The 14939-nt window shown below is 38.5% G+C and overlaps 1 protein-coding gene across 1 annotated transcript in view; it reads left to right on the top strand.

The window, feature by feature from the left end:
- The first annotated feature begins 1649 nt into the window (after positions 1–1649).
- Positions 1650–14939, top strand: part of NWD2 (NACHT and WD repeat domain containing 2) — a 146436-nt gene continuing 133146 nt past the window's right edge. The window contains exon 1 of the mRNA XM_072406347.1: positions 1650–2112. Coding sequence (XP_072262448.1) covers positions 1962–2112 — 151 coding nt within the window. The 5' untranslated portion in view covers positions 1650–1961. The remainder of the gene's footprint in view (positions 2113–14939) is intronic.

The following is a 14939-nucleotide window of genomic DNA, read 5'->3' as shown; positions in this document are numbered from 1 at the left end:
ATATCTAAAATCTTTGCTTTGTGGTTGGGTTGAAATAATATCCATTTACTTCTTAAGGAATATTTTAATGATAAAAAGTAACAGTTTAATGAAAGTAAGGAGTGATGATTGCGAGTACTGATGGAAGATTGTGGATCCAGCCATGGAAGCTGCATGGATAATAGACTAAATGCAGCCAGAAGAAGCAGAACTGCAGCCACCTCCACACACTGATTTATTAAGGCTGGAGTGGATACACTTTCATCAGTGAACTTGGGAGATCCAGCAAACCTGTAATGGATTTCTTAAAAGTCATTTGCTATTTATTAGCAAAGGTTTTCAATCCTGGACCAGATCCATTCTAGATTTGCTGGATCACTCAGGTTCACTGATGAAAGTGTATCCGCTCCAGGCTTTGAGAGCTTTAATAAATCAGCCCCAATGGGAGAGAGGTCCAGGGACATGGAACACCAGGAGTATAAAGGATCACATGCAGCAGGTAATCTCAAATCTGCTCCAGTCAATTTCCTGTCGGGGCCAATTAAATACCAACTGAAATAGTCTGGATGGCTTAAGGAGGAATTATAATCACAAAAACAAAAAAAAAACAAAAACACACTTACCTTTAATCCCACAGGGCAGTCCAATCTCTCAGGGGGTGTCCAGCATTGGGTCCCTCGTCGTCCCAGGAGCTGGCGCTCTGAGTGCTGCCATCTTTGTCTTTTCTTCCGAGTTTTTCATCCTATGTCACCGGACCCAGGCGTAAGATCAGGTGATGTAGGATGAAAAAATAATTTGCCAATCTCATTGTGCATGCGTGAAATCAGCAAATTTTTCTCTTTGAGCAAAAAGGGTCCTTCTGTGCATGCCCAACATGTGGAGATGGAGTGCCCGAGAGCCTCCCGGAATGCCTGACGTAGGTATCCCTGGAGGCCTTGCGCTCCCATTCATTCTCGACCGCCTAGGCGGCTGAGAATTAGGGGGTGGTGCTGCACCTTTTAAAAAAAAAACAAAAAAAAAACATATTTTTTTCCTTACATAAAGGGGTTCTCTACCCTTTTGTGAAAAGTGAAAATTCTGAGTTTAGGTACGCTTTAAATGGCATCCTTACAACACAAAGAGGGAAAAATTTCTACGTTGGTGGTCATGTACTCTGTGTATAATTGTAACTATTTTAAACTTAATATCACTAACAAAAAACATTACATTTATGTGTTGTGTTGCCTGTTCACTTTCTCCTATATGTATTACACAGAAAAGATTATTTTGCTACTAAAGAAGATTTAGATCTCCTACCAACTCCTTTTCTTTATACATCATATGCTGAAAGTGGGGTTTCCCTGCAGCTGCAAGGGTTAAACCTGCACTAGTTTTAGCATCACAGGCCAGCAGGGAGGGGTGAGGAGTTCCACACTGTCATGCAGAGAGATGCTGGAAAAGCCTTTGATTTGGAAGCTGGAGGTGTTATGTTTATTCTATCCATGGGTTAATGATAGCACTCATTTATTCTCCAGCTTTGTGATGGAAGGACACCACTAACACCACTTACTATACAAGAGACTTGGGTGCAGGTAGAATGGAAGGATTTGGGGGGTAGGTCTGCTGGTGACACGTGACCCAGCCCAGGTGCGGCACACTGTGAGCGCTGCCGGTGCCCATGAGAAGTGTCCCGCGGTGGGTTGCAGTGTTGCCCCTCCTCTGTGTATCTGGGCAGGGATGATGGAGAGAGGAGGGCAGGCTGGGGAGTGAAGATTCGCCCAAGTCACATGTTCCCAGCAGCAGTAGCGGGCTGTATAGAGCACCAGGCGGGATTGCGGGCACCGGGTGTATGAGGGGTGCCCGGAGTCTTGCAATACACGGGGTATGGCTGTGAGCCCTGCTGAGGTGGGTGCCAGTGGGCAGGAAGTGGCACAGCACTGACTCCAATACTTGTGTCCTTTCTCTTGGCATGCATCCCTGAAGCAGAGGACAGAACAGGTGATATGTGGCCCTCAGGAGCCAGCAGCAGAGTGCCTTGCACCCGGGACACCGCAGTCAGAAGAGCAGCCTTCACTGGGAACCTACTTGCACTCCCCCCTCATCTGGTACCCACAGGAAAGTGCGTCCGCGTCTTCATCAGCGCCAATCCACAAGGTAATTCATCTTTCTGTACTATAGTCACAGCATTGTCTTAGATTGCATCCCAATTACACAGGGAACTTGGGAGCCCGAGCTGCTGCAGAACCTCTTAGAAATGGAGAGCAGCAGGTTGCAAGTGATGGTGTCACCATGGTGACAGGTGTCACTCAGCATCCTTGATCTGGCCTCTGTAAATGGCTCTAGTAGTATCTTCCCTGTGTGAACACATGCCAGGTATTTCTTATTATTCACACTTCCCATAGCTTGACATGTGAGCAGCACTTCTTGCAGCCTCCCTAGCTCTCATTATATTTCAGGATTTGTAGATGAGCCACCCAGCTGGAAGAAGAATCTTCCCAAGCTCAGGCATTTCATCACAGACTCAATGAGGCATGTGGGCTTACAATAAATACATTAATGATGTTGGATCGCTCACATGTATGCCTTTCCCATTAACAAAGTTCTTTTAATTCATGCCAAAAATGAAATGTTTATTCTTACATCACCCAATGCAGAATGGGATGCATTATCACCTTATCAGATTGTGCATGCCACGTTCACAATGACAAGCAACGTCCAATATTATACTTTTTTTAGTAGTGTCTTTGGGGCGTTCGCTTTTTGTCGCTCCAATAATCCAGCATTTTATTTCTACTTAACACCCAGAGGTGCTAGCTAGGATTAAAAAGGAAATCAAAGTAAAATAAATTTTATGGCACACTGATCAATTTCACAATTGTTTCCACCTAAATAAAAAAAAACTCACACCATCATTGCTAAATGATTGGCAGTGCAAACTCATTTTGTGCCGGCTCTGTAGCAGAATGCTGCATGAAATCAACATTTCTGTGCCTGGACATTGGTGTTATTTGTGAAAAATGATTCACAGAATAAATTTAGTGTTATATTGTAAGATTAGACTAAAACAACCTCAGCAAAGCAGGATTTTATCTAATTAGAGGCTAGCCGCATGTTGGGGCGCTTGTTTCTTCATTCCCTTTAACCTGATGAACAGTACAGTGAAAACAGTAACAACAATTCCATACAAAAATATTTCATAGTCCAGACATTGCATCATTCCCATCCTTGACTTTGTTATAATGTATCCTACCTGTCATTAGTGTCTGGCCTTGATCTGATCCACCAAAATCAGTATTTGGTGCATAAGTGACCTGCTATTTATATGCAAGACAGCAATGCATTTACAGTCATGCCTCAATGCTTCAATCTTAGTGACTTGCAATGCAGTGAAGTTAGAGGATGAGCTTGATAGCCGGAATGCTGCCATCTCCACTAGAGGAATAGGAATGTTTTATTAAATGGGCAGCATTCACAGACAGATGGTAGTCAGTTATTAGCAAGCTGTAGAAATATTTTTTTATTCTGTGTAACTGATGAACACACTCGTGCTTGTGTTAATTTGCTGTGACCCTCAGCTCAACGTTCATCTCTACATTGGCAAGGGATTGCCCAAATATTTCCAGCTTGGCCAAATGAACTCTGAATCTGGTGGAGTCATATTGTATAATCATCAAAACTGCAACCTCAGACAAAAGATGTCCAGTGTGTTTGGTAACAAGTCATGGGCAGGAGCCCATCATGACATCTCGATAGCTGGGTCGTTATTTATAGGAAACCAAGTGGTAACTTTTTCTCAGCCAGTGCCCTCTTGGCACAGCATAAGGCTTATTTCTTACCTTATGCCATGGCACCTCAGCTTTATCCTGTACAGTAAGTAAATGGTGTATTGATTCAGGATATGGATCCTTACTCTATTTGGAATACTTCACATGGGCACCAGAAACAGCTGAAGGGTCACAGCAATTTACTAATACATGGAGCAAGACCAAACAGGTGTTGCTGCAGTAAAACAAGAAGCTGCTATAGGAATTAAAATTCCAGTCCATATTTACCATGATGTCAAGCAATACGTCACCTGTGTGTCAACCCATTAGTCCGAATCTTTCTTCTTCATGCCAAGATAGATTAAGGCCTCATTCAGCCAGGGAATGGCCAGCCTCTAGAAAACGGAAACGCGTCAGCTATTAAACAATGGCTTGCACATTACGTATTTTAAATAAACCACACAAGAACTACTAACTGACAATGTACGGTAACAGTGGGTTTTACACTTTCATTTTGTGATATTATGCATACTGTATTTCCGAAAAGAAGCGCAGTGCTCACCTATTGATTGTCACCGTATAGCAGCAAGTTTTATAGGCAAATCTTTGGTGACATCATTGTCTGCAAAAAGCATTGACATCACTGTCATCTGAAACAGAAATAAAGTACCGTACCTTTCACTGAGCTAAACAGTAGGTGGTCATTCAGAGAAGAATAATTGTTTAGGGTGAATAGCCGCTGATAAGATCATACTTGGCTATTGTTTGAGCGGTTATCTTTGACCTTGCCTTTATATACCATGTCTAGAGATTCTCCAGGCTTCTGTAAAAACTTGCTTTCCCCCTATGTCTAGCTGTAACATGATATCCACATTATGGATCACAATATTGCACTGAGCTGTATAGTCACAGCCTATACTAAGCAAAAAATGGAAGCAGCTAAAAGTATTGGTATGTCATGTAATATTTGCTGAGAAATCATTTCCCTAGACCTGATGCCATAAGCTGTTGGGTATCAGGCTTTCATGATTTGAGCTTACACATTATTAATGAACACGTCTGCTTTTCACAGTATATTACTAATGGATGGATAGCATCACCTCACTGGCTCAGTGCAGCAAACAGTCACAACACTTTACATATGACAGAGGAATGTCATAGTAATAAAAATGCAAACTGCATATATATAAATAAAAAATACATAAATAAATAAAAAAAAATATATATATATATAAATATATATATATCTATATATAAAGAAATCATTAGGAATATCACATGGTAGACAGATTTTAAGGTAATCTTTCCCTGGAAATATATGCAAACCACTGCAGGAGATAGTATGGCTTTGTAATTCCAAGTGATAATATTCCGGTTCATTAGATGATAACAGAATTGTTCATCAGTAGGCAAAGAACACGTGATCACTTTACATATGCAATGGAGGGACAGTTACTTACCCTGAAGTTGTTTCTCCATGGCAGGGTCAATTAAAATAATAATAGTAACTATAATAATAATACTTAATAAAAGCAGAGAAACCAATTCAACTTCTAATGCTCATTATCCATGATATTGACAAAAGATATATAGTATTTGTAGAATGTAATAATATACAGCAACACAGTTGTTATATAGCCATATAATTTTTGGGATGCTGCATGAAACATTTGTATCAGTTTTCTAGATAAAATAAAATGGTTTTCACAGGCTTCAAGGGACATCAAGTTCATTAGAAGTATTGAGTTTGCCATCATATTTGTATGTTCAATGAACCATGGCATAGTAATGGGTATGCTTTGTTCATTTATGCATTGTAAGGTAAAACATTAAAACTGTATTGTACACAAAGCTGACAATCTAGCTATTTTTGATGACTATTATTAAAAAGCTGCTTAACTAATAACAATTTAATATTTGACCACTGTTACTAGCATACGCCTTTTACAGTTCTGAGTTTAAATGCCAAAAGGTTCATGCCCCCTAAAGTACACAATACAATGAAAGTGCGAGTGGACTTCCTACTAATTGAATGTTCAAAACCTTTCTTACATATTTTTTTTCTTTGTGAATTTCGAAAATGTAAGGTTTTATTATTTTACCTTATTTGTGACGTGTTGATGCCATTCTTTTTAGAGTAAGTAAAATTTTGTAGAGGTATAGACAATTTTGTTATAGACATACACTGACTGCACATATAAGCATAAAATGTCCTTGGCCTAGTAAGTAATAGCCACCTGTACATTGCATATTGGTTATGCAGGGTTCTACATAAAGAGAATTCTTGTTGCAAAGACAATGCTTTAGGTAAAAATCTGAAATCTAATTCACCTGTAACCTACCCAGGTAAAATAATGTATATATCATCATCTAGGAGCCCTAGATGAACATTCAAAGTGTGTTGAAAAAACTATTTATGACTGCCAGAAAAACTTAATGGTAGTCTGCCCTCCCCCCAGCACCGTACATTTGGACCATGACTCTGGTGTCATGCATCTTCACTGTAAAATCTAGCCCCAATAATATCTGATCAGAATCAATATATTAACCATTATACCGGTACTTGTTTTTTTGCTTCTTTTATTCACTTGCTCTGTGTTTTCCTCCAGATTGCTGTAACAATTAATGGAGTCCAATAAGTGACATACACTGTTTCTCTTGGAGAAAAAACAAAATTCTTTACAATTACAGAGCTATGTGCTATGTGAGCAGATAATTGTCTGCTTCAAACATACTGGATTTATTATGCAATAGCTCCACTTTGTTCATGTCAATCATATTAAATTTTGCATGGCAGGAAAAAATTGTAAATATTTTAATTAGTTATCTTTAATAGATAATGTTGTTGTAATTATTCCATAGATGGTTCAGTAGGTGTTAAAGTGTATGTAAACCCCAACATTTCAACATTTTTTCCCTTTTGGCTTGCTAAATATACATTTTGTGTTATGTTAAATCTGCTTCATGTGCAAAAAATACCTGATCCTACCTGAAATCTTGCCAGGTGACTTGCTGCCTGTGCTCTCTCCCATTTATCTATGGCATTTCTCAGCCATAATACCAGTTATCTCCAAGGACTACAGAACCTCTTCCTTGGTTCATTAGGGAGAGGTTGGCATGGTCACTCTAGGGCCATAAATGTTTTACTGGCAAAATCCCAAAATTAAAATTAAGGAGTAGCCCTGAAGACAAAACCAATGCAGCCACTACTTTTAAGGGCTGGTGAGCTGCAATAAATATTTAATTTTTGTATTGGGTGTAGATATGTTTTTAAGTCCAAATTAATCTTCAGTGCCAGCAGCTTTAGAGTTTGACTTTTGCTCTTTTTTTATTTTTTTTTGCAAAGGTATACTGTGCTCCCTACTAAGTAAACCTATAGCTTTGCAATTAGTCCAATTTCTTCACTGATTAAAGAGCTCCATCTACAACTCAGCAGGGAGTGTTGGACTTCTTCAAAAAGAATACTGCTTCTCCATGGAGAGCTAGGGTCCACTATGCAAAATGCTGGCAGACACTCAGACTGGGGCTGATTTTTAAGACTTAGTGAACCTTGGTTTTGATGTACCTGGAAGGTATTTGGTTATTTTAAGGTTCAATTAGCTTTGAAAGTATACCATTCAGCAAAGATGGGCACACCCTTTATTTGCTCCTAAATATTCATGAATGCTCTAACCTTCTTGAATTACATCCCTTAATATCTATCCCTAGATAATGGCTACAAGACTTTTCTAGAGCTGACCCAATTCTCTGGAGTCTATTCCTCTTTTAATACAAGAAAGTACTTTACTAGCTTTAGGTATTGCAGCTTGGCATTTCATGCTGTTATTAGGTCTATGATTTACCACAGGGGAGTCAAACTCTGGCCCGCAAGGTCCTGTTTTTGGCCCCCCAAAGAATTCTGAAAATGAATTGCATCTGTCCCGCCTGAGTGATGCCGACACTACAATTTCCGGCATCACTTGCATCTATGCATCTCTAGACCAGCGGCCTATGCGTGGCCCCGCATTGTTGTTCTGTTCTATTCACTGTTTTATAGACAAAAGTAATGCCGGGAACTGTACTTTCGGCATCACCTGCGTCTATGGAACAGGAGGTGAGATATCTCTGCCCCTCCCCACTCCCCTCTCACACATTACAGGCGCCTGCAGTAATACATTGTAACTGTAGTTCTGCATGCAAATAATAGAAGCCGCACAGTGGTTAATTTGAATCTTCTATATCAGGCAGCACCAGCAGGAAATTTATAGGTTAAATTGTCCCAACTGTATTTCTATGATTGTAGCACATAGCTGGGAGGACTTACAGTCAGTATTAGGCTGAGGAACTATTATAGTGTGCTGGAACATGCACAGAGAATCTCCATTCATTTTCTTACACATGGCAGGATCCACATGAATCTCTATGTTACTACCTCACATCATCATTTTCAATACATGCAATACATAGACATTATTCCTGTACACCCATCATGTGACACAAGCCTAGGCAATGATCACATGGTGCCTGATTACGAGGGGCATTGTGTTTGTTTTAAACCATTAGAGACTGCATAGTGTAATATTTAGTGTCAGACAAACTTGTGATGTGGGAGGATGAACAACACACAGCCTGCATAGATAGATAGAAATTAGTCTTTTCAACCCTAAAGTGTGTGTAGAGGGGTTTGTTTTTGTTGGTTATGGATGAAGTAGTAAACGTCCTAATTTTTTTAGGAATGCCTTTTGCCGGACAGGAAGCCTTTTGCCGGAAAGGAAGCCAAGGAAATACTTTACCTAGAAACAGCCATATTTTTCCTATAACCTCGAAGGAATATAAAATACACACATTGGGCCTGATTTTTGATTCTCCAAGCCTGGAATGGATCTGGTCAAGGATTAAAAACATTTGCTAAATATAGGAAATTATATTAAGAAATCTTCTCCAGTCTTGGAGAGCCTTAATAAATAAGTCCCATTGTATAGTCTGCATTTGTGAATGTTTACATGTGCTTTTTGATTGGTTGTACAATGCCCTTTTGGGACGCCACCACCTCCCAAAAAGTGGTAAGCTGCGATAAGAAAATGGCAACCAGCATAATTATTTAAAAATATAGAATAGAGATGTCTGATGCCTTAAGAGCCAATACTTTCCCCAATAGGTATAGACATGGACAAACCTCACTATTTAGCTGTCAATTCATAAATATTGAATAAATGTATTTACCTAACCAGCCATAAAAATAGTCCTACACAAGTGCCCCTTAATCACTCTATCATCCGCTGTGTCTGTTTAACATTCTGAATTTAAATTTCATGTTCCTTTGTAGCTTTTCTGAAAGAAGCAATATACAATGAATGGGGAACGGTTATGTAAAAAGCAGCATTTATTATGCTGTCCTATTCACTTATTACAGTGCATGGAAAATGATTGTAACATCATTGTAATGTCAATTTCCTGACATTTTCACAACTTGCTGTGTACTGAAGCAGAAAGGCCAACTGATTATATGTATTGAATGCCTCTCATTTAGACTTTACTTATCTATTGAATTTTTTTTAAATCTCTGATTCCTAAACTCTTAATTGCATTTGCTTTTTAAGGAAAAACTTCTGCAGAGGCTGTCTTTAACACAGCAGCCCTCATAAGACAAACAGGCCTTTCTGAGCATTCAGCCGCATTCGTTCTGTTCATTGCTTGAGAATTTCTACTTATCTATTAGCCTGCTCAGTCAGTGGCTGATTTCTTTTGGCTTGTGGAGGAATGTACAATAAGTGTGGCTGTGCTAACAGAATGGACCATCTGCCAAGTAATTTTATAAGGAAGTAATGTTTAATTTCTTTTCTATTATTGCTCATTAATGGAGCACATACCTTTTACACATAGCTGTAATGGGGAAAACTGTCTAAATTACTTTATTTCTCTTTTTAGTGATTTCTCATGAAAATTAAGGTTATCTTTTATAGAAACATTAATTCACAAATTTTAAAGCAATTTTTAGTTCAGTCGTTTCATCTCAGAAGTTTCTATTAAAGGATCACCAGCAACAAATTCTTTACATGAACTTCTATGGGCTTAGCTACAATTTGTCATTCAATTTAGCCAACAATTCTTACATTTAAACTGCAGGCACATTGTTGGTAATTGCTGGCATTTGGAACAGTTAATATTTGCTGCAGATAACTTGCTCATGTTACATGACTTTTTTTGCACCACGGATCAGTTTCCTAGAAAGTTTTTTTTTTGCGGGGGGGTTGTATAAATGTGAGGGCTGCAGTTTTGGCTTTGATGGGCAGCATCTGTGTCCTCTCACCTGTCATTTTGTTCAACCAATCATGCAAGCTGACTTTTGTGATTGGCAGGAGAGAAGGCACAGATCCTTCCTCACACAATGAAGACTGCAGGCAACGAGGGTAGCTCCGACCCGGTTTAGCATAGCCCTTGGCCCACTAGTCATGGTTTGGGACTCCTGCCCTAAAGGCTAAATTACAGGGCTACAGTTTGAATCTTTAGCACTATGGGATTACCTTGTCAACAATAAGGTTGGACATAAGGTAAAATATGGATTTCAAAGTTTTGAAAAAACAGGCACACATCTAAGTTAAGCAGGTTAACATAGTTTCAAAAATAGCTTTCAATCTTTTTAAATCAGTAGCTTTCATTAAACAAACAAAAAAAAAAAAATACCTGGTGATCCTGCTGTTTTTAAGGCATTTATGCATTAGGGTGATGGCAGCTGGTTCTCCAACTAAAGGGTTTGAAAGTCTGAAGAAGCTGGCAAATCTGAGTCATCTAAATGAGAATATAAGGACTTTTAATTATTATTAACTTGCATTTATGTAGTGCTGACATATTACATACCGCTTTACAAGATCTATATTCATGTCACTATCTGTCCCTAAATGTCCCTACCATGGGTATACCTCTTTATTACAGTCAAATTTGGAGGGAAAAATCAATTAACTTAACTGCATGTTTTTGGAATGTGGGAGGAAACCGGTGTGCCTGGAGGAAGAAACCCACGCAAACACAGGTAAAACCTACATCTCCTTGCAGATAGTGTCCTTGTTAAAATTTGAACCTTGGATCTACTACCACAAAGGCGAGAGTGCTAACCTCTGAGTCAGCTGTGCTGCCAACACTACTAAAAACTAGTAGAGTGAATAGATGCTAATAAAAGCATACCTAAACTCAGAATTTTCACTTTACATAAAAGGGTAGACAACCCTTTTATGTAAAGTAAAAATGCTGTTTGTGCATTTTTTTTTTTTTTAAAAAGGGTGCAGCACCGCCCCCTTAATTCTCGCTTGCCTAGGTGATCAAGAATAATTCGGAGCGGCAAGAGCCTGCCGGGATACGTGACATAGGTATGCCATAAGGCTCTTAGCTGCTCCTAAAGAGCCCTTTCATTAACAGGGAAAATAAAAAAATTGCCGATCTCACGCAAGCGCCTGGCACTCCCTCTGCTGAAGACGAATACCGGGACGACGCGGGACCCAATGAAAGAAACCCCCTGACGGAAGACGGATCTACGGGATTGAAGGTAAGTGTGAATTTATTGTTTTGGGTTAGTTTTGGGTTTACTTCCACTTTAAGGTACAGGTAACAAGGGAGCAAGCAGAACCATTAAAAAGATAAATTTACATAGTATGCACAATGTCACAAAAAAGGACGTAATCAGATAAAGGGCTTCTGACTTCAAACAATATTAATTGTCGGCAAACTTCATCAGGATATGTTATAATAGTTATATCCTAAATGTAAGCTCTTCAGTACAGTTGTGGGGCAGCGTTACTAGTGTTACTAGCATACATTTTTCAAGCATAAAGGTAAAATTAGTTTTTATATATATGCCTGTGGGTTCCATCTGCAAGTATTTTCTAAAATGTCAGCCATCTATAGTCAGAAAAACAGGAAAGACAGCATATATGTCACAAAAATTCAGATTTATTCAATTTGGGTACATTTATGCCAAATTGATATTTAAAAACCTTTAGAATGATTTAAAGAACAAAAGCGATACAGATATTATAAGTATTATTTGTATGTAAAACTTCTTTTTTTGAACATATGGGTATTGCCTGGAGACTGTCTTCTATTGTTAGAACAATGAAATTACATTTTATCATAGGTAACTGGTTTATATCTTAGTCTGCCATAATGATTTGTTATCTGACAACACAAGGGGAATTATGGTAATCCCTAAGCTGTCCAAACTGCCAAATATCTTCTGTGATTAGCCCTAAGATAAATTGGAGGATAATTAGCTGTCATCACATATCCTTCTGGAAAAGGTAAAACATGCTTTCTGGAAAAGGAATTTTAGAAGCACATTCATGCAGGATTGCAAAAATTGGGTTAACATCTTGGTTCTTGGCCAAGCTTAGTATACACCTCTGGCTCTAGAAGTCAAACTGAAAGGGCAGTTCAGATGAAATTGCCCCAAAAACCAAATACACAAAATAATTAAATGCTGGCCATAGACAATGAGCACCCACCCTCTGTGCAGTCTTATGATCAAAACATAAGAAGAAAATATCTATAACAGATTATCAGATTTTAGCCTTGGCTGTTTTCAGATTTATGTTTAAAAATCAAAGCAAGAACCATTCATTGCTAGAGGGAACAATAGTATTTTTTAGAGGGTAAAAAACAATGTATGTAGGTTAGGTACCTTTAATAATATCTTTACCGTTTTAGTAAACACACAATATGTATTAAAAAATGAATGTATGGTCTCTATTTATAAAACAAGGAAATCCCGTTCCCTCATGGGAATCTACCAGGTCCATGTGTTTCAGTGGCAGTAGCTGATTCCCACAAGGGAGTGTTTGAGGGAATGTCAGATTCCCTGTTTTATAAAAGGAGCCCTATGTGGGAACAGGCAGAAGATACATTTATAGATATTTGAAGGAATTAGGACACATAGGCATGATTCAATTACCAATATATATTTAATTTTATGAACAGAGATATTTAGAAAGGAGAGAGGAGACAAGACAGATCTACTAGTACTTGTCCAATTTTAGAAAATACATGAGCCGCAATCATTCTTTTCTGATTTACTGCTTTTTACTGTATATGCCTCTTGCTGATATGTGAAATATTTATATTTCATATATATTTTGGGGCAAAATTTTTAGATACTCAGATATCACTGTCACAAATTGTGGGGTTGTGTATTGTAGTAAAATCCTCATTGCCTCAGGGAGTCAATTCCTTGCAGGGGAATAGGAGGCTGTATGTATCTAGCAACATAAAATATAATATTTAAATTCCTTAATTAGTTAGATTTCCAGGAAATGATAAGTAAACTGCTGGAAGTGCTGGTCTCTAGGGAATGTAAAAACCAACTATGGGCTAATGAAATCAGGATTAAAATATAGCTAGACATTTATTGAAATGGCAGCTCTTACCTAGGTTTTGGTATTTTTAGAAATTCACTAAATGTGATGAGTACTTTGAATGATGCACAGGAACATTTACTGTAGTAAGGTCAAGTGTAACTAGGTGAATTTTCTGCCATAACAAATTACCCAAATTTCAATGAACTAAAGCTGCGTACACACTTGCAATATTTGTCGTTGGAAAGGATCTTTCACGATCCTTTCCAACGACAAGGGACTGCACGATGCATGAACGGTGCTGTACATACAGCACCGTTCATGCTCTATGGAGAGGGGAGGGGGAGAGTGACGGAGCAGCACCCTGCTGCGCGCTCTCCCCCTTTCCTTTCATTAGGATCGGTTGTCGTCCATCGTCCGTAGATCCGGCAGGACGGTCGTTCGGACGATGGATGACACCGACTGTACACACGGCAGATTTTCGCCCGATATTTGGCCGATGCTGATTATCGGGCGATAAAAATCTGCCGTGTGTACGTAGCTTAAGATTCACAACTGCTGATCTGATAAATCTAACAATCACTAATGTGGTTAATATCAGAAAAGTGCTTCTTTTACTAGATTTACAGCTTACTGACATCTATGAATCTGACATTCTATTGCATCAATTACATCAATTGCATCAATTTTTCGGCGTATAAGACGTACTTTTTCTTCCCCAAAACTGGGGGGGGAAAGTGGGTGCGTCTTATACAGCGAACACAGTTTTTAAAAATAATTAAAATATCATACTCACCCGATACCGAGATCCCGCGATGCTGCGTGCTTCTTCTCTCCTCTCCTCCTGGCTGCAGCGCGTGTCTCCCACAGGGTGATCAGAAGGGGATGAATTGTTAAATTTATACAGTTGATATAAAAAATTTTACTACAGTATTTGGTTCAGAATCTTTTTTTTCTAGATTTTCCTCCTTTAAAATTGGGTGCGTCTTATATGCCGGAGGGTCTTATACGCCGAAAAATACAGTATATATAGTAGCAAAACAGTTGCAACATACTACAAAAGCATGATTAGGCACTTACTGAGTCCCCAACCCAGGTGAGGATACTGTTTAATTTCAAAGAACAGATGGCTCCATTATAGTATAAAACCTATGTTAGTAGGAAATATTATCTCTGCACGGGTGTTTTGTTAGTTTAGGTCCTGAGTGGTTTTACTATTTTAATTTGTAGAGGTAAACTGAACTCAAAACTGATAATTAGTTGATGTAGACCTACTGGAATTGGTATGTTGGTTTTTTGTGCCTTGGATTGATCAGGATTTTATTTTCTTTGGTCAGTCTCTGCCCCCAGTTAGTAAAGCATATCCTCTACACTGTTCTGTAATTTATTACTGGCTGCCAGAAGGAATGAAAAATAATAAAGGACGCAAGGATGTCATATAGCTGTACAATAGCTGCTCAGAAGCATGTATGTTAGGTATTTTTTAAACTATAGCATAGGGGATGAAGGTGTTGAGGAGTTCACCAAAAAACTTAAGTCACCCTTTTTCTTCCAGTTTCCTCCCCCATCCCATTTCTAATGGTAAGTCTGATCGCCAACCTCCTCCAACACAGATATTGATACTAAGCCCGTAATTTCACTTTAGCTTTTAATTTACTATCTGAAATTTCCAATAGGAAATCTCACAAATTTTTGATGAAGGATACCATAATGTGATTTAACCCACCCTTGTCTATTGATATTAAATTGTTTACTAAATTGACCTCTTAAGATGCACCATCCTAATTTGTTTTTCATTTTTCTGCTATAAATTTCAAAGATTTAATATAAAGGTTAGCAAGGTTAGCTACTGATGGACTTGCTATAAATTTCAAAGATTTAATATAAAGGTTAGCAA

Source organism: Pyxicephalus adspersus, chromosome 3 (genome assembly GCF_032062135.1).
Source record: "Pyxicephalus adspersus chromosome 3, UCB_Pads_2.0, whole genome shotgun sequence".
In the NCBI taxonomy this organism is placed as follows: Eukaryota; Metazoa; Chordata; class Amphibia; order Anura; family Pyxicephalidae; genus Pyxicephalus; species Pyxicephalus adspersus.
Note: the sequence above shows the minus strand (reverse complement) of the source record. Positions and strands in the feature narration are given on the sequence as shown.